We start from the raw sequence: 24,641 nt of genomic DNA on the forward strand, positions 1-24,641 counted from the left end.
GGCGACCTCGGGGGTGCCAGAGGAACTGACACGCCCTGGTTGAGTCCAAGATAAAGGCTCCCTGATTGGCTCATCATTTGACTTCTTAATTTGGGCATTGATATTCCTCGATGGTCCGATTGTAGTCATTACAGTTTGAATAAAATCAAAGCATGAGGGATCGAGAACAAGGGCAATTTTCCAGTCAGTAACAACCACGCCAGGATAATAGGCCCACCTCAGAAGAAATATAGATATATGAACTCAATATATGTTCCTGATGAAAGTTTATTTGTTCGTCTTACTGCGATGAATTTACTGTGAAAATCCCCTGTTGATTAAAGGCCTGGTTTGTAACACGCGCTGTTTAAAAATGGAATAAAATGTAATTTTTTTTGCAGGATAATGGACTCACGCAATCTAATCGCACAGCACACAATCACTCATCATCCTCAGGTACTCATATCGAAAACAAAAGCTTGCTTTTGAATTCTTTTATTGATTTTCAACTGTGCCTGGCAGTTTATTTAATCCTTTGAAGTCTTTGATTTATTCTCCACAGGAAAGGCTGCGGCCTAGCCTGACATGGCTGTCATTTGGTCTTGGCCTAGACTCAATGGAAACATTTCCATGGCGACCAAATGATGTTTACACATGGCTCGTTGACTTTCGAGAGGCTGAGAAGGAACGAGAGACGTTAACAGAGAGAGAGAGAGAAAAACAGGGAGAGAGAGAGAGAAACAGGGGGAGAGAAAGAGAAAGAGAGAGAGAGAGAGCAACAGCAGGAGAGAGAGAGAGAGAGAGAAACGGGGGGAGAGAGAGAGAGAGAGAAAACGGGGGGAGAGAGAAACGGGGGGGAGAGAGAGAGAGAGAGAAACAGGGGGAGAGAGAGAGAGAAACAGGGGGAGAGAGAGAGAGAAACAGGGGGAGAGAGAGAGAGAAACAGGGGGGAGAGAGAGAGAAACAGGGGGAGAGAGAGAGAGAAACGGGGGAGAGAGAGAGAAACAGGGGAGAGAGAGAGAAACAGGGGGAGAGAGAGAGAGAAACAGGGGGAGAGAGAGAGAGAAACAGGGGGAGAGAGAGAGAGAAACAGGGGGAGAGAGAGAGAGAAACAGGGAGAGAGAGAGAGAGAGAAACGGGGAGAGAGAGAGAGAAACGGGGAGAGAGAGAGAGAAACGGGGAGAGAGAGAGAGAGAAACAGGGGGAGAGAGAGAGAGAGAAAAACAGGGGAGAGAGAAAAAAACAGGGGGAGAGAGAGAGAGAGAAACGGGGAGAGAGAGAGAGAGAGAGAAACAGGGAGAGAGAGAGAGAGAGAGAGAGAAACGGGGGGAGAGAGAGAGAGAAACGGGGGGAGAGAGAGAGAGAGAAACAGGGGGAGAAAGAGAGAGAGAGAGAACAGGGGGGAGGGAGAGAGAGAAACAGGGGGGGGGAGAGAGAGAGAAACGGGGAGAAAGAGAGAGAGAGAGAAACAGGGGGAGAGAGAGAAACAGGGGGGGAGAGAGAGAGAGAAACGGGGGGGGGGGAGAGAGAGAGAGAAACAGGGGGAGAAAGAGAGAGAGAGAGAAAAGGGGGGGAGGGAGAGAGAGAAACAGGGAGAGAGAGAGAGAGAAACGGGGGGAGAGAGAGAGAGAGAGAGAAACGGGGAGAGAGAGAGAGAGAAACAGGGGGAGAGAGAGAGAGAAACGGGGAGAGAGAGAGAGAAACAGGGGAGAGAGAGAGAGAGAGAAACGGGGAGAGGGAGAGAGAGAGAAACAGGGAGAGAGAGAGAGAGAAACAGGGGGAGAGAGAGAGAGAGAGAAACGGGGGGGAGAGAGAGAGAGAAACGGGGGGAGAGAGAGAGAGAGAAACGGGGAGAGAGAGAGAGAGAAACGGGGAGAGAGAGAGAGAGAAACGGGGGGAGAGAGAGAGGAGAAACAGGGAGAGAGAGAGAGAGAAACAGGGGGAGAGAGAGAGAGAGAAACGGGGGGAGAGAGAGAGAGAAACAGGGGGGAGAAGAGAGAGAGAGAAACAGGGGGGGAGAGAGAGAGAGAAACAGGGGAGAAAGAGAGAGAGAGAGAAACGGGGGGGAGGGGAGAGAGAGAAACAGGGAGAGAGAGAGAGAGAAACGGGGGGGAGAGAGAGAGAGAAAGGGGGGGAGAGAGAGAGAGAAACAGGGGAGAGAGAGAGAGAAACAGGGAGAGAGAGAGAGAGAGAAACAGGGAGAGAGAGAGAGAGAGAAACAGGGGGAGAGAGAGAGAGAGAAACAGGGGGAGAGAGAGAGAGAAACGGGGGGGAGAGAGAGAGAGAAACAGGGAGAGAGAGAGAGAGAAACAGGGGGAGAGAGAGAGAGAGAAACGGGGGGGAGAGAGAGAGAGAAACAGGGGGGGAGAGAGAGAGAGAGAAACAGGGGGGAGAGAGAGAGAGAAACAGGGGGAGAAAGAGAGAGAGAGAGAAACGGGGGGGGAGGGAGAGAGAGAAACAGGGAGAGAGAGAGAGAGAAACGGGGGGGAGAGAGAGAGAGAAAGGGGGGGAGAGAGAGAGAGAAACGGGGAGAGAGAGAGAGAAACAGGGAGAGAGAGAGAGAGAGAAACAGGGAGAGAGAGAGAGAGAGAAACAGGGGGAGAGAGAGAGAGAAACAGGGGGAGAGAGAGAGAGAAACGGGGAGAGAGAGAGAGAGAAACAGGGGGAGAGAGAGAGAGAAACAGGGGGAGGAGAGAGAGAGAAACGGGGGAGAGAGAGAGAGAAACGGGGGGAGAGAGAGAGAGAGAGAAACGGGGAGAGAGAGAGAGAGAAACGGGGGGGGGGAGAGAGAGAGAGAAACAGGGAGAGAGAGAGAGAGAAACAGGGGGAGAGAGAGAGAGAGAAACAGGGGGAGAGAGAGAGAGAGAACGGGGGGAAGAGAGAGAGAAACGGGGAGAGAGAGAGAGAGAAACGGGGGGAGAGAGAGAGAGAGAGAGAGAACGGGGGGAGAGAGAAACGGGGGGGAGAGAGAGAAACAGGGGGAGAGAGAGAGAGAAACAGGGGGAGAGAGAGAGAGAAACAGGGGGAGAGAGAGAGAGAAACAGGGGGAGAGAGAGAGAGAAACAGGGGGGAGAGAGAGAGAAACAGGGGGAGAGAGAGAGAGAAACGGGGGAGAGAGAGAGAAACAGGGGGAGAGAGAGAGAGAGAAAAACAGGGGGAGAGAGAGAGAGAAACAAGGGGAGAGAGAGAGAAACAGGGGGAGAGAGAGAGAGAGAGAGAAACAGGGAGAGAGAGAGAGAGAGAAACGGGGGGAGAGAGAGAGAGAACAGGGGGGGAGAGAGAGAGAGAGAAACAGGGGGAGAAAGAGAGAGAGAGAGAAACAGGGGGGGAGGGAGAGAGGAAACAGGGGGGGGGAGAGAGAGAGAAACGGGGAGAAAGAGAGAGAGAGAAAACAGGGGGAGAGAGAGAAACAGGGGGGGAGAGAGAGAGAGAAACGGGGGGGAGAGAGAGAGAGAGAAACAGGGGGAGAAAGAGAGAGAGAGAAAACAGGGGGGGAGGGAGAGAGAGAAACAGGGAGAGAGAGAGAGAGAAACGGGGGAGAGAGAGAGAGAGAAACGGGGAGAGAGAGAAACAGGGGGAGAGAGAGAGAGAAACGGGGAGAGAGAGAGAGAAACAGAGGGAGAGAGAGAGAGAGAGAGAGAAACGGGGAGAGAGAGAGAGAGAAACGGGGGGGGGAGAGAGACAGAAACAGGGAGAGAGAGAGAGAGAGAAACAGGGGGAGAGAGAGAGAGAGAAACGGGGGGAGAGAGAGAGAGAAACGGGGGGAGAGAGAGAGAGAGAACGGGGAGAGAGAGAGGAGAGAAACGGGGAGAGAGAGAGAGAGAAACGGGGGGGAGAGAGAGAGAGAAACAGGGAGAGAGAGAGAGAGAAACAGGGGGAGAGAGAGAGAGAGAAACGGGGGGGAGAGAGAGAGAGAAACAGGGGGGGAGAGAGAGAGAGAGAAACAGGGGGGAGAGAGAGAGAGAGAGAAACAGGGGGAGAAAGAGAGAGAGAGAGAAACGGGGGGGAGGGAGAGAGAGAAACAGGGAGAGAGAGAGAGAGAAACGGGGGGGAGAGAGAGAGAGAAAGGGGGGGAGAGAGAGAGAGAAACGGGAGAGAGAGAGAGAAACAGGGAGAGAGAGAGAGAGAGAAACAGGGGGAGAGAGAGAGAGAAACAGGGGGAGAGAGAGAGAAACGGGGAGAGAGAGAGAGAGAAACAGGGAGAGAGAGAGAGAGAAACAGGGGGAGAGAGAGAGAGAGAAACGGGGGGAGAGAGAGAGAGAAACGGGGGGAGAGAGAGAGAGAGAAACGGGGGGGAGAGAGAGAGAGAGAGAAACGGGAAGAGAGAGAGAGAAACGGGGGGGGAGAGAGAGAGAGAAACAGGGGGAGAGAGAGAGAGAGAAACAGGGGGAGAGAGAGAGAGAGAAACGGGGGGGGGAGAGAGAGAGAGAAACGGGGAGAGAGAGAGAGAGAACGGGGGGGGGGAGAGAGAGAAATTGAACTCGGGAGGGAGACAGAGGACAGAGAATCTTCCTGCCACGGGAATCAGAACGGGTGGGACACAGGCCATGCAAGCTCCTTCGATCTCAGGCGGGATTTTCCGGGGCAAATGTAGCCGGGAAGTCCCACCCAGACAGAAGAAGGCAGGTGAGACACAGAGACAGCGAGACAGGGAGAGGGAGAGACAGGGAGAGGGAGAGACAGGGAGAGGGAGAGAGAGGGAGAGAGAGAGACAGGGAGAGGGAGAGACAGGGAGAGGGAGAGACAGGGAGAGAGAGAGACAGGGAGAGGGAGAGAGAGGGAGAGAGAGAGACAGGGAGAGAGAGAGACAGGGAGAGAGAGAGACAGGGAGAGAGAGAGACAGGGAGAGGGAGAGACAGGGAGAGAGAGAGACAGGGAGAGGGAGAGAGACAGGGAGAGAGAGAGACAGGGAGAGGGAGAGACAGGGACAGGGAGAGGGAGAGACAGGGAGAGAGAGAGAGAGGGAGAGAGAGAGAGAGGGAGAGAGAGAGACAGGGAGAGAGAGAGACGGAGAGGGAGAGACAGGGAGAGGGAGAGACAGGGAGAGAGAGAGACAGGGAGAGAGAGAGAGACAGGGAGAGGGAGAGACAGGGAGAGGGAGAGACAGGGAGAGAGAGACAGGGAGAGAGAGAGAGAGGGGAGAGAGAGAGAGGGAGAGAGAGAGAGAGAGGGAGAGAGAGAGACAGGGAGAGAGAGAGACAGGGAGAGGGAGAGACAGGGAGAGGGAGAGACAGGGAGAGGGAGAGACAGGGAGAGGGAGAGACAGGGAGAGAGAGAGACAGGGAGAGAGAGAGAGAGAGGGAGAGAGAGAGACAGGGAGAGAGAGAGAGAGAGACAGGGAGAGAGACAGGGAGAGAGAGAGAGAGGGAGAGAGAGAGATAGGGAGAGGGAGAGAGAGGGAGAGAGAGAGACAGGGAGAGGGAGAGACAGGGAGAGAGAGAGAGACAGGGAGAGAGAGAGAGACAGGGAGAGAGAGAGACAGGGAGAGAGAGAGACAGGGAGAGGGAGAGACAGGAGAGAGAGAGACAGGGAGAGGGAGAGAGACAGGGAGAGAGAGAGACAGGGAGAGAGAGAGAGACAGGGAGAGAGAGAGACAGGGAGAGAGAGAGAGACAGGGAGAGGGAGAGACAGGGAGAGGGAGAGACAGGGAGAGAGAGAGAGACAGGGAGAGGGAGAGAGAGGGAGAGAGAGAGACAGGGAGAGGGAGAGACAGGGAGAGGGAGAGACAGGGAGAGGGAGAGACAGGGAGAGGGAGACAGGGAGAGGGAGAGACAGGGAGAGGGAGAGACAGGGAGAGGGAGAGACAGGGAGAGGGAGACAGGGAGAGGGAGAGACAGGGAGAGAGAGAGACAGGGAGAGGGAGAGACAGGGAGAGGGAGACAGGGAGAGGGAGACAGGACTGGGGTGAATTGATGGAGAGAGACAGAGGCGGGGAGCGAGGGGGACATTTTCCCATATTTTTGGCAGACTGGAAACTGCTGGCCCCAGTCACAGCTTTCCACATGGTACCACTCAGCACAGTGTCAAAACAACTGGAGGGTTGGCACACACGTTGGCAGGGTGGGCTCAGATTGGGCAGTCAGGGGGCAGTGCCAGGAGGCAGGGCTGGAGGGTACTGCCAGGGTGAGGGGAGGGGCTGTGCCATTGGCAAAGCTGGGGGCAGAGCTGGAGGGGCATGTCGAGGGGGGCAGAGCTACGGGCAGTGCCAGGCGGCAGTACTCAGGCATGACCCCCTCCCCTGCCACTGACAGTGTAATGGGATGGGATTACCAAGCGGAGCAACCTGTTAATCCATTTATTGTAATGGACTTCCTGAACATCAACATCATAGAATAGAATCCCTACAGTGCAGAACGAGGCCATTCAGCCCATCGAGTCTGCACCAACCACAATCCTGTAACTCCAGGTATTTACCCTGCTAATCCCTCTGACACTAAGGGGCAATTTAGCATGGCCAATCCACCTAACCTACACATCTTTGGACACTAAGGGACATTTTAGCATGGCCAATCCACCTAACCTACACATCTTTGGACACTAAGGGACAATTTAGCATGGCCAATCCACCCTAACCTACACATCTTTGGACACTAAGGGACAATTTAGCATGGCCAATCCACCCTAACCTACACATCTTTGGACACTAAGGGACAATTTAGCATGGCCAATTCCCCTAACCTACACATCTTTGGACACTAAGGGACAATTTAGCATGGCCAATCCACCTTAACCTACACATCTTTGGACACTAAGGGGCAATTTAGCATGGCCAATCCACCCTAACCTACACATCTTTGGACACTAAGGGGCAATTCAGCATGGCCAATCCACCCTAACCTACACATCTTTGGACACTAAGGGGCAATTTAGCATGGCCAATCCACCCTAACCTACACATCTTTGGACACTAAGGGACAGTTTAGCATGACTAATTAACCTGGCCTACACATCTTTTGGACTGTGGGAGGAAACTGGAGCACCTAACTGGAAACCCACGCAGACACGGGGAGAGCATGCAACCTCCACACAGACAGTGACCCAAGTCAGGAATTGAACGCGGGTCCCTGGCGCTGTGAGGCAGCAATGCCAACGACCGTGCCACCGTGCCGCCCTAGTCAGAGGGGCAGTTAAGAGCCAACTACATTGCTGTGGCTCTGGAGTCACATGTAGGCCAGACCGGGTAATAACGGCAGATTTCCTTCCCTAAAGGGACATTATTGACCCAGATGGGTTTTTCCGACAATGGTGTAGATTTTTAATGAATTCAAATGTCAACATCTGCCGTGATGGGTTTCGAACCCGGATCCCCAGATTACCAATCCAGTTACAATACCACTGCACCATTTGGAAGGCTCAGTGGTCAGCGCTGCTGCCTCACACTGCCTTGGACCCAGGTTCGATTCCCGGCTCGGGTCACTTCTGTGTGGAGTTTGCACATTCTCCCCGTGTCTGCGTGGGTTTCCTCTGGGTGCTCCGGTTTCCTCCCACAGTCCAAAAGACATGCTGGTTAGGTGGATTGGCCATGCTAGATTGTCCCTTAGTGTCCAAAGATGTGTAGGTTAGGGTGGATTGGCCATGCTAAATTACCCCTTAGTGTCCAAAGATGTATAGGTTAGGGTGGATTGGCCATGCTAAATTGTCCCTTAGTGTCCAAAGATGTGTAGGTTAGGGTGGATTGGCCATGCTAAATTGTCCCTTAGTGTCCAAAGATGTGTAGGTTAGGGTGGATTGGCCATGCTAAATTGTCCCTTAGTGTCCAAAGATGTGTAGGTTAGGGTGGATTGGCCATGCTAAATTGTCCCTTAGTGTCCAAAGATGTGTAGGTTGGGGGGATTGGCCATGCTAAATTACCCCTTAGTGTCCAAAGATGTATAGGTTAGGTGGATTGGCCATGCTAAATTGCCCCTTAGTGTCCAAAGATGTGTAGGTTAGGGGGGATTGGCCATGCTAAATTACCCCTTAGTGTCCAAAGATGTGTAGGTTAGGGGGATTGGCCATGCTAAATTACCCCTTAGTGTCCAAAGATGTATAGGTTAGGTGGATTGGCCATGCTAAATTGCCCCTTAGTGTCCAAAGATGTGTAGGTTAGGGGGATTGGCCATGCTAAATTGCCCCTTAGTGTCCAAAGATGTGTAGGTTAGGGTGGATTGGCCATGCTAAATTGCCCCTTAGTGTCCAAAGATGTGTAGGTTAGGGGGATTGGCCATGCTAAATTGCCCCTTAGTGTCCGAAGATGTGTAGGTTAGGGTGGATTGGCCATGCTAAATTGCCCCTTAGTGTCCAAAGATGTGTAGGTTAGGGGGATTGGCCATGCTAAATTGTCCCTTAGTGTCCAAAGATGTGTAGGTTAGGGGGATTGGCCATGCTAAATTGTCCCTTAGTGTCAGGGGCGGTTAGCTAGGGTAAATGTACAGGGTTATGGGGATAGGCCTTGGGTGGGATTGTGGTGGGTGCAGACTCGATTGACCGAATGGCCTCCTTCTACACTGTGGGGAGTCTACCACCACGTCGTGGGATCTTTAACATGCACCCAAGAGAGCCTCGGTTTAATACCTAACGGAGAGAAAAGAAATGTCTAACGAGACATACTCCCTTGGCTGGAGCGTTGGAGTTTTGCCGCTTCTATTGTGAAGTGGGACGTGAACCCAGGTCTCTGTGATTCAGAATTAAATATGCTCCCTACTGGGCCACTGCTGGTGCCAGTTGCTGCCTTTACACAGCCCTGCTCGTGCTCAGACTCGCCTCCTTAATCTGAGCAATTGCTGGCTAATCTTTTGACTGTTTGCTGGGTTGTTTGTGAAAGCTGTTCTTTCTGTGCACGCAAATGTCAATGTTTCTCTTTCTCTCCATAGGCAAGCAGGAGGAACAGATCCAGTCGGTCGTGATCGATTGCAGTAGTGTCCTGTTCGTTGACACAGCCGGAGCGAGATTATTTGTGCAGGTAACTGACTGCAGTGGGCCCAGGCCCCAAAGTGCAAAGGCCGGAGGTCAACTTCGACCCCGCAATTCCACGTGAGCGTCTCAGAAATGGCCAGCATTTCGATCAGCGCCCCTCACCGCCAGCAGGAGCCCCAAAAGCAATTTCCAGCCTAAGAAATACTTTTGACGCCTGGCGTAAGGAGCCTGGGTCTCCACTGTCACGCTCCCAGGATGCTCTACGTGGCGCATCGGGCCTAGATTCAGGCCTGAGAGCGGGATTTAGAACATAGAACATAGAACATAGAACACTACAGCACAAACAGGCCCTTCGGCCCACAAGTTGCGCCGACCACATCACCTACCAACCTACAGACCTATCTATAACCCTCAATCTCATAAAACCCCATATACTCATCCAGAAGTCTTTTAAAAGACCCCAGCGAGTTCGCCTCCACCACCACTGACGGCAGCCGATTCCATTCACTCACCACCCTCTGAGTGAAAAACTTACCCCTAACATCACTTCTGTACTTTCCTCCCCGCACCTTAAATCTGTGTCCTCTCGTAGCGACCATTTCAAACCGGGGAAATAGCCTCTGAGAATCCACCCTATCTATTCCTCTCAACATTTTGTAACTTCTATCAGGTCGCCTCTCAACCTTCGTCTCTCCAAGGAAAAGAGTCCCAGCTCCCTCAACCTAACTTCATAAGGCATGCCTCCCAGTCCAGGCAACATCCTTGTAAATCTCCTCTGCACCCTTTCAATAGCTTCTACATCTTTCCTATAGTGAGGCGACCAGAACTGCGCACAATACTCCAAATGAGGCCTGACAAGGGTCTTATAAAGTTCCAGCATTACCTCCCGACTCCTAAACTCAATCCCTCGATTAATGAAGGCCAGTACACCATAGGCCTTCTTGACCACCTCCTCCACCTGCGAGGCCGATTTAAGAGTCCTGTGGACCCGGACCCCAAGATCCTTCTGCTCCTCAACACTACTCAGACTTCTGCCCTTAATAGTGTACTCGTTCATCCCGTTGGTTCTGCCAAAATGGACGACAACACATTTATCCGCGTTGAAGTCCATCTGCCACTTCTCCGCCCAGTCCTGCATCCTATCTATGTCCTGCTGCAACTTTTGCCATCCTTCCAGATCATCCACAACACCACCGACCTTCGTGTCATCAGCGAACTTACTTACCCATCCCTCCACTTCCTCATCCAGGTCATTTATGAAAATGACAAACAACAAGGGTCCCAGAACAGATCCTTGAGGCACTCCGCTGGTGACTGACCTCCATTCAGAAAAAGCCCCATCCACAACCACTCTCTGCCTTCTGCAGGCAAGCCAGTTCTGGATCCACAAGGCCAAAGGCCCTTGGATCCCATGCCCTCTCACCTTCTCAAGAAGTCTTGCATGGGGGACCTTATCAAACGCCTTGCTGAAGTCCATGTACACTACGTCCACGGCACTTCCTTCGTCAATGTGTTCAGTCACATTATCGAAGAACTCAACTAGGCTTGTAAGGCACGACCTGCCCTTGACAAATCCATGCTGACTATTCCTGATCATGTCAAACCTCTCCAAATGTTCGTAAATCTTGTCCCTCAGAAGCCTCTCCATCAGCTTACCAACCACTGAGGTCAGACTCACCGGTCGGTAATTTCCCGGGCTATCTCTGTTCCCTTTCTTGAAAATAGGAACTACATCCGCAATCCTCCAATCCTCCGGAACCTCTCCCGTCTCCATTGACGACGCAAAGATCATCGCCAGGGGCTCTGCAATCTCTTCCCTCGCCTCCCACAGTATCCTGGGGTACATCCCATCTGGTCCCGGCGACTTATCTACCTTGATAGAATTCAAAAGTTCCAACACATCCTCCTCCTTAATATTCACGTACTCAATCCTTTCCATCTGCTGCAAATCCATAACAAAATCTCCCAGATCGGCTTCCACCGTGAATACTGAGGCGAAGTACTCGTTAAGCACCTCTGCCATTTCTTCTGGTTCCACACAGACCTTTCCCCCCTCACCTTTTATCGGTCCTATCCCTTCTCTTCTTATCCTTTTACCTTTCACATATTTATAGAAGGCCTTGGGATTCTCCTTAATCTTACTCGCCAAGGTCTTCTCATGACCCCTTCTGGCTCTCCTAATTTCCCTTTTAAGTTCCCTCCTACAGTCCTTATACTCCTCAAGATCTTTAACATCTCCTAATTCCCTGAACCTCTTATACACCTTCCTTTTCTTCCTGACTAGGTTCAACACATCCTTTGTGCACCACGGTTCCCTCGACCCACCAAAACCCCCTTGTCTCATCGGAACGTTGTCACGCAGAGCTCCAGACAAACATTCCTTGAATATCTGCCACCTTCCTTCGGTACTTTTCCCTAAGAACGCCTCCTTCCAGTTTATTTGTCCGAGTAACTTCCTGACTTCTTCGTATCTCCCCTTACTCCAGACAAACACCTTCCTAGCCTGCCTGATCCTATCTCGTTCCAATGCAATTGTGAAGGAGATAGAATTATGATCACCATTCCCAAGATGCTCTCCTACTGAGAGATCCATCACCTGCCCTGGTTCATTCGCCAGTACCAGGTCAAGTACAGCCTCTCCCCTCGTAGGCTCATCCACATACTGTGTCAGGAAACCTTCCTGAACACACCTAACAAACTCCTCCCCATCCAAACCCCTTACCCTAGGGATATTCCAGTTGATGTTTGGGAAATTGAAGTCTCCCATCACGACAACTCTGTTATTAATACATCTCTCCAGAATCTGTTTCCCTATCTGCACTTCAACCTCCCTGTCACTATTGGGTGGCCTATAGAATACACCCAGCAAAGTTTTTGACCCTTTGCTGTTCCTAACTTCCACCCACAGAGATTCTGTAGACAATCCCTCCACGACATCCTCTTTCTCTGTAGCCATGACACTATCCCTGATCAACAGTGCCACGCCACCACCCCTTCTGCCACCCTCCCTGTCCTTCCTGAAGCATCTGAAACCTGGCACCTGAAGTACCCAGTCCTGTCCCTGAGACATCCAAGTCTCCGTAATGGCCACCACATCACAATCCCAAACAGCTATCCACGCCCTAAGCTCATCTACCTTATTCACTATACTCCTTGCATTAAAATTGATATTTTGCATAAGATTTGAACCCAGAGTCTTGCGCGGGTGGGATTTTCTGGCCCTTTCTGCCAGCGGGTGGCCAGTGACCGAAGAAAATGGCCATTGGCTTCAGCGGGCAGCCAATCGCAAGCCGTCTCCGCCACTGGAAAGCCGCAGGGCTGAGTGGGAAAATCCGGGCCTAGGATTCAGGGCTGGGAGTCGCACTCACTGAGGGACAGGAAGTGTGGGAAAGGATGCCATTCGTGCCCCGAGAAGTTTGCTCAGGGATAACCTTCTTGAATTCTTTCGTTGCTGCTTTTCCTCAGGTATGGGCATGACCAGATCTAGTTGCCATGGCGATGGCAGGCCTTTGATTGGAATTCATGCAACTCTATGACTGAACTTGTTAGCTTATTCAACGGCAGAACAGACCTGGAGGGCCAAATGACCTGCTCCTGCTCCGAATTTATTGAATAGAATGGGCGATTTAACCGAGTCGGGGGTATACTGTGTTACACGCCACCGTCTCTTGTCAATCTTACAATTATTCCCTTGGAAATATATTCCTTCACTGCCCCTGGGTCACAGTCAAGGAACTCCCTCCCTAACAGCACTGTGGGTGTACCTACACCACACGGGGACTGACTGATGTCCAATAACAATCCTGGAACTCCCTCCCTAACAGCACTGTGGGTGTACCTACACCACATGGACTGACTGATGTCCAATAACAATCTTGGAACCCCCCCTCCCTAACAGCACTGTGGGTGTACCTACACCACACGGACTGACTGATATCCAATAACAATCCTGGAACTCCCTCGCTAACAGCACTGTGGGTGTACCTACACCACACGGACTGACTGATGTCCAATAACAATCCTGGAACTCCCTCCCTAACAGCACTGTGGGTGTACCTACACCACACGGACTGACTGATATCCAATAACAATCCTGGAACTCCCTCCCTAACAGCACTGTGGGTGTACCTACACCACACGGACTAACTGACGTCCAATAACAATCCTGGAACTCCCTCCCTAACAGCACTGTGGGTGTACCTACACCACACGGGGACTGACTGATGTCCAATAACAATCCGGAACTCCCTCCCTAACAGCACTGTGGGTGTACCTACACCACACGGACTGTCTGACGTCCAATAACAATCCTGGAACTCCCTCCCTAACAGCACTGTGGGTGTACCTACACCACACGGACTGTCTGACGTCCAATAACAATCCTGGAACTCCCTCCCTAACAGCACTGTGGGTGTACCTACACCACACGGACTGACTGACGTCCAATAACAATCCTGGAACTCCCTCCCTAACAGCACTGTGGGTGTACCTACACCACACGGACTGACTGACGTCCAATAACAATCCTGGAACTCCCTCCCTAATAGCGCTGCGGGTGTACCTACACCTCAGTGTTGAAGAAGGCAGCTCACTGCCCTCAAGGAGCAGTTCGGGATGGGGTGGTTGGAGGCATTAACACCCCCGGAAGAATAAAGAAATGAGAGAAAGATTGTGGAGTTGGGAATGGGGCAAAGATTAAAAAGGGTGATCACTCAAAGTGGTGCGACAGATTAGCAAGATGGGACAGGAATGTGAACCAGACGCTGGGCTTTATTTCTAGAGTCAGACGATTGTAAAGTTGCGATGTTACACTCAATTTGTATTGCTGAGTGTTTGAGTACTGTGTGCTGTTCTATAATGGAAGGATATCGGAACGCTGGAAAGGGTGCGGAGTGCATTGCCGAGAATGATCCCAGCAGTGTGTGCCTACACGTATCAGGCAAGGATGGGATTGCCCCCTTCAAAGGGCAAAAACAGCCCGGGAAACAGGCCCTTCGGCCCAACGAGCCTGCACCGCCATTTTAACATTACCAATCCCCCCTCAACCCATGACCCTTTGTCTATGCTTACGGCCATCCACATTGAGGGAAACTAATTTCGGGGCAATTTATTCCCTCCTATCAGCCTAATAGCACATCTGTGGGAGGAAACCGGAGAAAACCCACGGGGAGAATGTGCAAACTCCCGCAGGCACCAGCCCAAATCTCGGGGGAAAGGAAGAGGGTGACCTCGTCGGACCCCCACAGTGCAAAAAAAGAGGCCATTTGGCCCATCGGGCCTGCTCTCCGACACAGCATCTGACGCTCGTGTTCTCGATCCTTCCGCGAGCAGGAACAGTTCACCCCCTCCCCACCCCCCCTCACCATTACGTTTGGAACCCCTCTGGCTTTATCGAAACCCACCGGATTTGTGTTTCTGAGGGGAGCAGGCCAGGCGGCCTGGCTCAGTCACGGAGAGGGAGGAGGGGAAGGCGGTTGGCCTCTCTACGGTTGGCGGGAGGAGGTTAGAAGCGGCCTTTTGAGATGTTTGCCAATCTTTCGATAAGGGGAAGCAGGTTGAGCCACCCAACGCTCAGCTCCTTTGCCTTTTCTTTTACGGAACATTTACAGCTCAGAAACAGGCCATTCGGCCTGTCTGATACCTGCTGGCGTCAGCAAACCCTCCTGTCCCTTTCTCCCTCATCCCATAAGATGTCATCGGATGCAGATAGGAACAGCAGGGGGGGGGGGACACTGCTCCAGAAAATGGTGTGAATTTCCTCCGATGTTCTTCTTTCACAGATGTGTGTGGAGTGCCAGAAAGCTGATATGTGGGTCTATCTCGCAGAATGCAACAGTAAGTATCACAGCGTTCTTATCACCACAGTATATTATCTAGGCCATTCAGCCCATCAATCCTGCGCCAACAATCCCACCCAGACCCTTTCCCCACAACCCCATGCATTTATCCAGCTAATCCCCTTGACAGCTAGGGTAATTTAGCATGGCCAATCCACCCAACCTACACATCTTTGGACACTAGCTGCAGGTTAGGTGGATTGGCCATGCTAAATTGCCTCTTAGTGTCCAAAGATGTGTAGGTTAGGGTGGATTGGCCATGCTAAATTGCCTCTTAGTGTCCAAAGATGTGTAGGTTAGGGTGGATTGGCCATGCTAAATTGCCCCTTAGTGTCCAAAGATGTGTAGGTTAGGGTGGATTGGCCATGCTAAATTGCCCCTTAGTGTCCAAAGATGTGTAGGTTAGGGTGGATTGGCCATGCTAAATTGTCCTTTAGTGTCCAAAGATGTGTAGGTTAGGGTGGATTGGCCATGCTAAATTGCCCCTTAGTGTCCAAAGATGTGTAGGTTAGGGTGGATTGGCCATGCTAAATTGCCCCTTAGTGTCCAAAGATGTGTAGGTTAGGGTGGATTGGCCATGCTAAATTGCCCCTTAGTGTCCAAAGATGTGTAGGTTAGGGTGGATTGGCCATGCTAAATTGCCCCTTAGTGTCCAAAGATGTGTAGGTTAGGGTGGATTGGCCATGCTAAATTGCCCCTTAGTGTCCAAAGATGTGTAGGTTAGGGTGGATTGGCCATGCTAAATTGCCCCTTAGTGTCCAAAGATGTGTAGATTAGGTGGATTGGCCATGCTAAATTGTCCCTTAGTGTCCAAAGATGTGTAGGTTAGGGTGGATTGGCCATGCTAAATTGTCCCTTAGTGTCCAAAGATGTGTAGGTTAGGGTGGATTGGCCATGCTAAATTGCCCCTTAGTGTCCAAAGATGTGTAGGTTAGGGTGGATTGGCCATGCTAAATTGTCCCTTAGTGTCCAAAGATGTGTAGGTTAGGGTGGATTGGCCATGCTAAATTGCCCCTTAGTGTCCAAAGATGTGTAGGTTAGGGTGGATTGGCCATGCTAAATTGCCCCTTAGTGTCCAAAGATGTGTAGGTTAGGGTGGATTGGCCATGCTAAATTGTCCCTTAGTGTCCAAAGATGTGTAGGTTAGGGTGGATTGGCCATGCTAAATTGCCCCTTAGTGTCCAAAGATGTGTAGGTTAGGGTGGATTGGCCATGCTAAATTGCCCCTTAGTGTCCAAAGATGTGTAGGTTAGGGTGGATTGGCCATGCTAAATTGCCCCTTAGTGTCCAAAGATGTGTAGGTTAGGGTGGATTGGCCATGCTAAATTGTCCCTTAGTGTCCAAAGATGTGTAGGTTAGGGTGGATTGGCCATGCTAAATTGTCCCTTAGTGTCCAAAGATGTGTAGGTTAGGTGGATTGGCCATGCTAAATTGTCCCTTAGTATCCAAAGATGTGTAGGTTAGGGTGGATTGGCCATGCTAAATTGTCCCTTAGTGTCCAAAGATGTGTAGGTTAGGGTGGATTGGCCATGCTAAATTGCCCCTTAGTATCCAAAGATGTGTAGGTTAGGGTGGATTGGCCATGCTAAATTGCCCCTTAGTGTCCAAAGATGTACAGGTTAGGGTGGATTGGCCGTGCTAAATTGCCCCTTAGTGTCCAAAGATGTACAGGTTAGGGTGGATTGGCCATGCTAAATTGCCCCTTAGTGTCCAAAGATGTACAGGTTAGGGTGGATTGGCCGTGCTAAATTGCCCCTTAGTGTCCAAAGATGTACAGGTTAGGGTGGATTGGCCATGCTAAATTGCCCCTTAGTGTCCAAAGATGTACAGGTTAGGGTGGATTGGCCATGCTAAATTGATTCTTCATGTCAGGGGGATTAGCAGTGGAAATATGTGGTTTTACAGTGACGAGCCCTGGGTGGGATTGCAGAATTGATGGGCGGAATGGCCTCCGTCTGCACTGTGGCGATTTTCACCCCCCTGCCCAGTTAATGCACTGGCCTTCCTGAAAGGAGATGTGGCAGCATACCTTCTGCTCTTCGAATCTGCAAGGAATTGGAACAGTTTGGTATTAGCTTGTTGCGATGCTTGTTGGTGCTCCCAGACTTACAGAACTCCTTGTTCTTTGCGGTTTCCAGAAGATGTGTTGAAAATATTGACGTGTAGTGGCTTATTGAAGCACCTTCGTCCAGAGCAGATCTTTGTGACTGTTCACGATGCCGTTGTCTACATTAAGCAACTGAAGGTAACAATCTTGAATGTTCATTCTCACACAACGTGTAAAATTTCCCGTATGAGGCAGAGTGTAACATAAAAAGATGCTCGACATAATTCAACCCAGGCTTTCTTCAGCTTTGAACCATCGACAGCACAGGGTGGCATAGTAACCACCTCTCGACTGCTAATCTCCCAATCCTTCCTTATCTGAAAGACTGGGGCGCTGTGTCTCACTGAGAGGAGGGATGAAGGAAACTTCCATTGGCAATTCTCCAGTCACATGAGGGCACATCATCTTGGCACACGGAGGGGAAAGATGAAATAGTTTGGGCTTCTACTCGCTGGACTTTTGAAGGGAGGACATCTCATCAAGTAACATAAAGGGATTGATAAAATAAACGTAGACCAAACGCTTCTTCTTATCTAGAACAAGAAGTCACAGGTTAGGGTGGATTGGCCATGCTAAATTGCCCCTTAGTGTCCAAAGATGTGTAGGTTAGGGGGGATTGGCCATGCTAAATTGTCCCTTAATGTTCAAAGATGTGTAGGTTAGGGTGGATTGGCCATGCTAAATTGCCCCTTAGTGTCCAAAGATGTGTAGGTTAGGGTGGATTGGCCATGCTAAATTGCCCCTTAGTGTCCAAAGATGTGTAGGTTAGGGTGGATTGGCCATGCTAAATTGTCCCTTAGTGTCCAAAGATGTGTAGGTTAGGGTGGATTGGCCATGCTAAATTGTCCCTTAGTGTCCAAAGATGTGTAGGTTAGGGTAGATTGGCCATGCTAAATTGTCCCTTAGTGTCCAAAGATGTGTAGGTTAGGGTGGATTGGCCATGCTAAATTGTCCCTTAGTGTCCAAAGATGTGTAGGTTAGGGTGGATTGGCCATGCTAAATTGCCCCTTAGTGTCCAAAGATGTGTAGGTTAGGGTGGATTGGCCATGCTAAATTGCCCCTTAGTGTCCAAAGATGTGTAGGTTAGGTGGATTGGCCATGCTAAATTGTCCCTTAGTGTCCAAAGATGTGTAGGTTAGGTGGATTGGCCATGCTAAATTGTCCCTTAGTGTCCAAAGATGTGTAGGTTAGGTGGATTGGCCATGCTAAATTGTCCCTTAGTGTCCAAAGATGTGTAGGTTAGGGTGGATTGGCCATGCTAAATTGCCCCTTAGTGTCCAAAGATGTGTAGGTTAGGGTGGATTGGCCATGCTAAATTGCCCCTTAGTGTCCAAAGATGTGTAGGTTAGGTGGATTGGCCATGCTAAATTGCCCCTTAGTGTCCAAAGATGTGTAGGTTAGGTGGATTGGCCATGCTAAATTGCCCCTTAGTGTCCAAAGATGTGTAGGTTAGGGTGGATTGGCCATGCTAAATTGCCCCTTAGTGTCCAAAGATGTGTAGGTTAGGATGGATTGGCCATGCTAAATTGCCCCTTAGTGTCCAAAGATGTGTCGGTTAGGGTAAATTGGATGTGGTAAATTGCCCGTTAATGTTGGGGGGATGTGCTGGGTAAATGAGTGGGGTTACAGGGATAGGGCCTGGGTGGGATTGTTATCGGTGCAGACTCGATGGGCCGAATGCCCTCTTCCTACACGGCAGGGATTCGATAAGAGGATGGAATTCTCTTCCCACACCTCGTGATTGTACGAAGGTGGCCTTTTGTCTGTGTCCTTTTGCCATTAATTCATGGGGCAGGTCACTGGCCTGTCCCTCGGGGCTTATAGTTTGAGGAGACGCCACCCAGCTTCCAGCGCGGAACCTCTTCCGCTCTGACCGCCAGCCGTTGGCATCTTTGGAATGGCTTGAGGGTCGACAACCCGTTTCGCCGCGTTGCGAACGCACCTTCCTTGGCTGCTGAGGCATGGGGTGGGACTCGAACCCAGAGGCTCTGGCTCAGAGGCAGTGACGCTAACCCCCACTGCGCCACAGGGAAAGAGGATTGGGGGGGGGGTGCATTCTTTTCAATGAGAAAATCGCCTGTCTTCAACGTACCCCTGAGTGGATGGGACATGTGTGGTTCCTGACAGCAAGGGACCAATTGTGTGCCCTCTACAATGGCGCCAATGCCCCACGCACCTACTCAAGCGGCATATCGATGGCATATTGTTTCTCCAGCATTGCAGTGTGCAACCATTAAGAGACGCGCAGAAACCAAAACAAAAAGCGATTAAAAACCCTGCGCTGGCATCAAAATCTTCTCCCGTCCGGTACTGGGGGTGTAGTTAGCGAAATGCCAGTCACCTACAAGACTGGAGAACGCGGGGTGAAAGCACCCATTCCTGAGCAGATTGCAACCCAGGCCACTTGCGGGCACTGAGTGGGCAGCCAGGCCTGGCACACTCTGCCTTCACCCCTCGGCCCAGTGATTCTGGCACCCGACTCAGAGAAATGTGGTCACCCTGCCCACCCGGGTAAGGCTCACGTTCCTGGAGTTGGCATCCGTTGGCCTGCCTACATAAAGCCTCCTTTATTGGTATCAGATTAGCGAGGAACGTTGAGATTTCACAACAGGGTAATTGAGGTGTAACTTTCAGTTGTGATGAGGCACGCCTGCTGGCTTCAGGCGTTTGAGAAACCTGGGCTGTTATGTCAGTAAGACATGAACGAAATCCAAACTGTCTACGCTCGACTTTATTCTTTTGCTTTTGCTACTTTTAAAATGGACTTTCTGCGGAACCTGACAAGATGGCTGCCACAAGTCACGTGAGGTTTAGAGTTCATTTCGTTCGCGTCACAAGTACGCTAACGTTAACACTGCAGTGAAGTTACTGTGAAAGATCCCCCGAGTCGCCACTCTCCTGTTTGGGCTACACTGAGGGAGAATTTAGCACGGCCGACCAGCATGTCTTTCGGACGCCCACGCAGACACGGGGAGAATGTGCAGACTCCACGCAGACAGTGACCCCCCCCCCCCCCCAAGCTGGGGTTGAACTCGGGACCCTGGCGCTGTGAGGCAGCAGTGATAATCTCTGTGCCATCCTCAGTCTGGGCTGGTCCTGACCCATTGCTCAGAAACAGGAGGGTGACCATGACCACCGTGCCACTGACACACCCTGACATTTCATTTCTGACCCTTATCTCCCAATTCACCCCATTTGTTGGTCCAAGCAGCTCGTCTCTGAGGTAGTGAGAGCTGGGGGGGATCCATTGTGGGGTGGATCCATTGCGGGGGGATCCATTGCGGGGGGATCCATTGCAGGATTGATCCATTGCGGGGGGATCCATTGCAGGATTGATCCATTGCGGGGGGATCCATTGCAGGATGGATCCATTGCGGGGGGATCCATTGCAGGGTGGATCCATTGCAGGATGGATCCATTGCGGGGGGATCCATTGCGGGGGGATCCATTGCAGGGTGGATCCGTTGCGGGGGGATCCATTGCAGGATTGATCCATTGCGGGGGGATCCATTGCAGGATGGATCCATTGCGGGGGGATCCATTGCAGGGTGGATCCATTGCAGGGTGGATCCATTGCAGGGTGGATCCATTGCAGGGTGGATCCATTGCAGGGGGATCCATTGCAGGGTGGATCCATTGCGGGGGGATCCATTGCAGGGTGGATCCATTGCAGGGGGATCCATTGCAGGGTGGATCCATTGCAGGGGGATCCATTGCAGGGTGGATCCGTTGCGGGGGGATCCATTGCGGGGGGACCCATTGCGTCAAGTAGAGAATGAGTTGAATGAAGAATTGCCGCTGTAAAGGAGCTCGTTCTGTTTGCTCCTTTTGCTGCTCCCACAAGTTGCCAAGCTGACGTTCAGTATCCAGGAAGCAAACTGGTGCACAACACAACTTCAGCAGCAATAGTAAATAGCTGGCTGCTTCAGAGACTGACTTAGATTGGATTTTTTATTGTCACATAGAACATAGAACATTACAGCGCAGAACAGGCCCTTCGGCCCACGATGTTGCGCCGACCAGTTAAAAAACAATGACCCACTAACCTAAACCAATCCCTTTCCATCCATAAACCTATCCACGGATCTCTTAAACGCCCCCAAACTAGGCGCATTTACAACTGCAGCAGGCAGGGCATTCCAATCCCTCACCACCCTCTGGGTAAAGAACCTACCTCTGACATCCGTCCTATAACTACCCCCCCTTAATTTAAAGCCATGCCCCCTCGTGCTAGCTTTCTCCATCCGAGGGAAAAGGCTATCACTATCCACCCTATCTAAACCTCTAATCATCTTATATGTTTCAATAAGATCCCCTCTTAGCCGCCTTCTTTCTAGCGAAAAAGAAAATTTAAAACTTGGCTTTTAGCTGGCAGACAGTGGAATCGATTGGTGGGTGAGTGTGTGGAGAGATATTTGAAGAAATAGCCAATTTTGGATCTTTCATTGGCAGGACCAGTCACAGGAACATGAACCTTTTGAGATCTTTCGATCTGTTGCCAAGACAGACAATTGCTCCTTTAATACCCCCAGTTTGCCCAGTCACTGCTTTAGTCGAGTATAACACTGCACATGATATTGTACCCAGGCACCGATTGGCTGCTCTAGCAGATTGTTGCATTAAGCTCTCTGATTGGTGAAGGTTAGATTTGAGCTGCGTTGCACAGTTTGCCTGCACCGTGTTCCTTGTTTCTGAGGTCTTGTTAAAGGGCTCAGTTCTGCCTACACTTATAAAATTAAATCCTCGACAAGAACTCATTTGGCGAGACATAAAAGTCCATTCTTTAACAGCAAGCAGATCAACAAACAAAAAGTCTTTGCTGGCAGAACATAATCATCCATTAACTGGACACAGAGAACATTCCACTTCCAAACAAGCTCTGGGGACAGGGGAGGAATTGGAAGTGGAGAGACGTATTGCATGACTGAGCAATGAGGAATATTGGTATTCACACAGCATTCTTCAACATCACTAACATCATAGAATCCCCACAGTACAGAAGGAGGCCTTGGAGTCTGTACCAACCACATCTGACCCAGGCCCTATTTCCGTAACCCTCACTGACCCTGCTAATCCCCCTGACGCTAGGGTCAATCTAGAATAGCCAATCCATCTAATCGAATATCCGCAAAGAATTACTTTAAGAGTGTCAGGAGCGATTCACAACGTGGGCAAACAGTACAGCCACTTTGCACACAGCAAGATCCCACAGACCACCTCAAAACAAACCACCAGTTCATCTACTATTTTGGGAGTCGCGGGATGGGACTTCTCTAGCCCTGCTTGCCCCCAAAACCGGAAGTCAACCCAGAGGTCAACAGACCTTTCCAAGCTCCACCCCTCGCCCGCTCCGATTCCTGCAGCGGGTGGGCCAGTAAAATTCCGGCTGAGGCCTTTAACACGGACGGTCACGGGCCAGATTTCTCCGGTCTTGCACGCCCTGCTATCGCTGCCAGCGAGGACAGAGAATTTGGCACTTAGCCAAATCTCCATTCACTGCAGCAGGACTGGAGAATCCCAGCTGTGGATGAGGTCAGAGAATTCCAATGAAGGACCACACCTATTACTGCACAATAACCTTAACCTAACGCATCTGCCCACATCGTGCACAGGGGCTTAGCCACTCTGCGACAACAACAGCTTATATTCATTAAGAAACTTTAGTGCAGGAAAACATTCCAAAGACACTCCATTGGAGTGTTACCAAAGAAAATTTAACACTGATATACCAAAGGGGATATGAGGTTCAAGTACCAAAGCTCCGTCAAAGAAGTGAGCTGTAATGAAGAGAGAGAAGTGGAAAGGCAGAGAGTTTGAAAGAGGAAATCTAAATTGAGGGCCCAGCTGAAGGCACCAGCGGAGTGATGGAAATCAGGCATGTGCAAAGGGGCCAGAATGGGTGGGAACGCAGTGATCTTAGAGGATTGGAAGAGTCATCCCTTCAAAACTTCTCTCTCTGGTTGTCACAGTTAGTTTCCATTAGTTTAATTACTACCATTGAGCCAGGATTGGAGGGAACACTCTAATTCTGTCTGTGTGACTATGACCTGGGAGTGTTTGATGATGACGACACTTTTTTTTTTCCAAAATCAATCAATATGGGTGGCATGGTGGCGCAGTGGTTAGCACTGCAGCCTCACAGCACCAGGGACCTGGGTTCAATTCCAGCTTTGGGTCACTGTCTGTGTGGCGTTTGCACATTCTCCCCGTGCCTGCGTGGGTTTCCTCCGGGTGCTCCGGTTTCCTCCCACAGTCCAGATGTATTGGGATACAGTGTAAAGTATTGTTTCTTGTGCGCTATACAGACAAAGCATACCGTTCATAGAGTACATAGGGGAGAAGGAAAGGAGAGGGTGCAGAATGTAGTGTTACAGTCACAGCGAGGGTGTAGAGAAAGATCAGCTTAATATTTGATTTGATTTATTATTGTCCCATGTATTGGGATACAGTGAAAAGTATTGTTTCTTGCGCACTATACAGACAAAGCATACTGTTCATAGAGTACATAGGGGAGAAGGAAAGGAGAGGGTGCAGAATGTGGTGTTACAGTTACAGATAGGGTGTAGACCAATTTAATATGAGGTCGGTCCATTCAAAAGTCTGACAGCAGCAGGGAAGAAGCTGTTCTTGAGTCGGTCGGTACGTGACCTCAGACTTTTGTATCTTTTTCCCAACGGAAGAAGGTGGAAGAGAGAATGTCCGGTGTGTGTGGGATCCTTGATTATACCGGCGGCTTTTCCCCGAGGCAGTGGGAAGTGTAGACAGAGTCAATGGATGGGAGGCTGGTTTGTGTGATGGATTGGGCTACATTCACAACCCTTTGTAGTTTATTGCTGTCTTGGGCAGAGCAGGAGCCCAGACCAAGCTGTGATACAACGAGAAAGAATGCTTTCTATGGTGCATCTGTAAAAGTTGGTGAAAGTCGTAGCGGACATGCCAAATTTCCTTAGTCTTCTGAGAAAGTAGAGGCGTTGGTGGGGCTTTCTTAACTATAGTGTCAGCGTGGGGGGGACCAGGACAGGTGATCTGGACACCTAAAGACTCAAAGCTCTTGACCATTTCCACTTCATTCCCACCTCCTCTCCCCCCATCCCCCTTTCCCGCAAGATTTGAAAGTATCTGTTTGATTATTTTTCCTTTCTTTAGGAAGCATCAGCTCAGAAAAGCACGACAATTTGGGTATGAAAGATTGGCACGGACTTTCTGCTCAATAATCGCTGTAATCCAAACACTTGCAGTCACTGCAACTGACTTTCGAGGAGACCGGGAATGAAATAAATAACTTCAGTGCAGCACGAGATGTATTTCCTGACCAAAGAACTGTAGCGTTTTGCTCCCAGGACAGCTGTAGGGTGAGCCGAACAAAATGGCTTCTTGTCGGGGCGCTATCAAAATGGCCGCCCAAGGCAAACGGCTCTTTGGTTCAAAGGTCACACTTCAAAATCCAGGGAGTCCGCTTTCAAATGATTTATCTCACCCAGATGGGATTTTCGTATCGCTGCGTCGCAATCCGGACTCTCGCAGAGCTCGCGAGCGGGGCGAAATCACGGAAGAGCGATTGGGAATTTGGGGCGCGGATTCTTCTTCGTCAGCCATCACAATATGGCAGATTTTGTTTGACCCACTCGCGGGCATCACTGGCTGGGCCAGCATTTATTGCCCATCCCTCGTCGCCCGTTGTGAGTCAACCACCTCGCCGTGGCTCTGGAGTCACGTGTAGGCCAGGCCGGGTCAGATTTCGGGGTGGCGCGGTGGGTTGGCACTGCAGCCTCACGGCGCCAGGGGACCCGGGGTTCGATTCTGGCCTCGGGTCACTGTCTGGG

At 50.8% G+C, this 24,641-nt stretch overlaps 1 protein-coding gene across 3 annotated transcripts; it reads left to right on the forward strand.

The window, feature by feature from the left end:
• Positions 1 to 379: 379 nt before the first annotated feature.
• Positions 380 to 24,110, forward strand: LOC145362014 (solute carrier family 26 member 10-like). Of its 3 annotated transcripts, XR_013889909.1 has the most exons (5): positions 380 to 435; positions 8,832 to 8,920; positions 14,655 to 14,709; positions 16,850 to 16,956; positions 23,965 to 24,110. XR_013889909.1 is itself a non-coding variant. In XM_080218038.1 (4 exons), the coding sequence occupies exons 1-4, from the start codon at positions 8,810 to 8,812 to the stop codon at positions 24,001 to 24,003; spliced, it is 312 nt and encodes a 103-aa protein (XP_080074164.1). In that variant the 5' UTR covers positions 8,805 to 8,809; the 3' UTR covers positions 24,004 to 24,110. The 3 variants fall into 3 exon arrangements, 2 of the variants coding, with proteins under 2 accessions (XP_080074164.1, XP_080074165.1); XM_080218038.1 differs by lacking the exon at positions 380 to 435 and having other exon boundaries at positions 8,805 to 8,920; XM_080218039.1 differs by lacking the exon at positions 380 to 435 and having other exon boundaries at positions 8,805 to 8,920; positions 16,853 to 16,956.
• Positions 24,111 to 24,641: the final 531 nt, after the last annotated feature.

This window comes from Carcharhinus amblyrhynchos, chromosome X, assembly GCF_965287045.1.
Source record: "Carcharhinus amblyrhynchos chromosome X, sCarAmb.v2.hapA, whole genome shotgun sequence".
In the NCBI taxonomy this organism is placed as follows: domain Eukaryota; kingdom Metazoa; phylum Chordata; class Chondrichthyes; order Carcharhiniformes; family Carcharhinidae; genus Carcharhinus; species Carcharhinus amblyrhynchos.

What these genes read in the sequence shown, in the direction of transcription:
- LOC145362014 (XM_080218038.1), top strand. Translation starts at nt 8,810, where the DNA reads ATGTTTCTCTTTCTCTCCATAGGCAAGCAGGAGGAACAGATCCAGTCG. An exon ending in GAGCGAGATTATTTGTGCAG is followed by an intron (nt 8,921 to 14,654) that starts GTAACTGACTGC and finishes CTTCTTTCACAG; the next exon opens with ATGTGTGTGGAGTGCCAGAA. An exon ending in TCTACATTAAGCAACTGAAG is followed by an intron (nt 16,957 to 23,964) that starts GTAACAATCTTG and finishes TCCTTTCTTTAG; the next exon opens with GAAGCATCAGCTCAGAAAAG.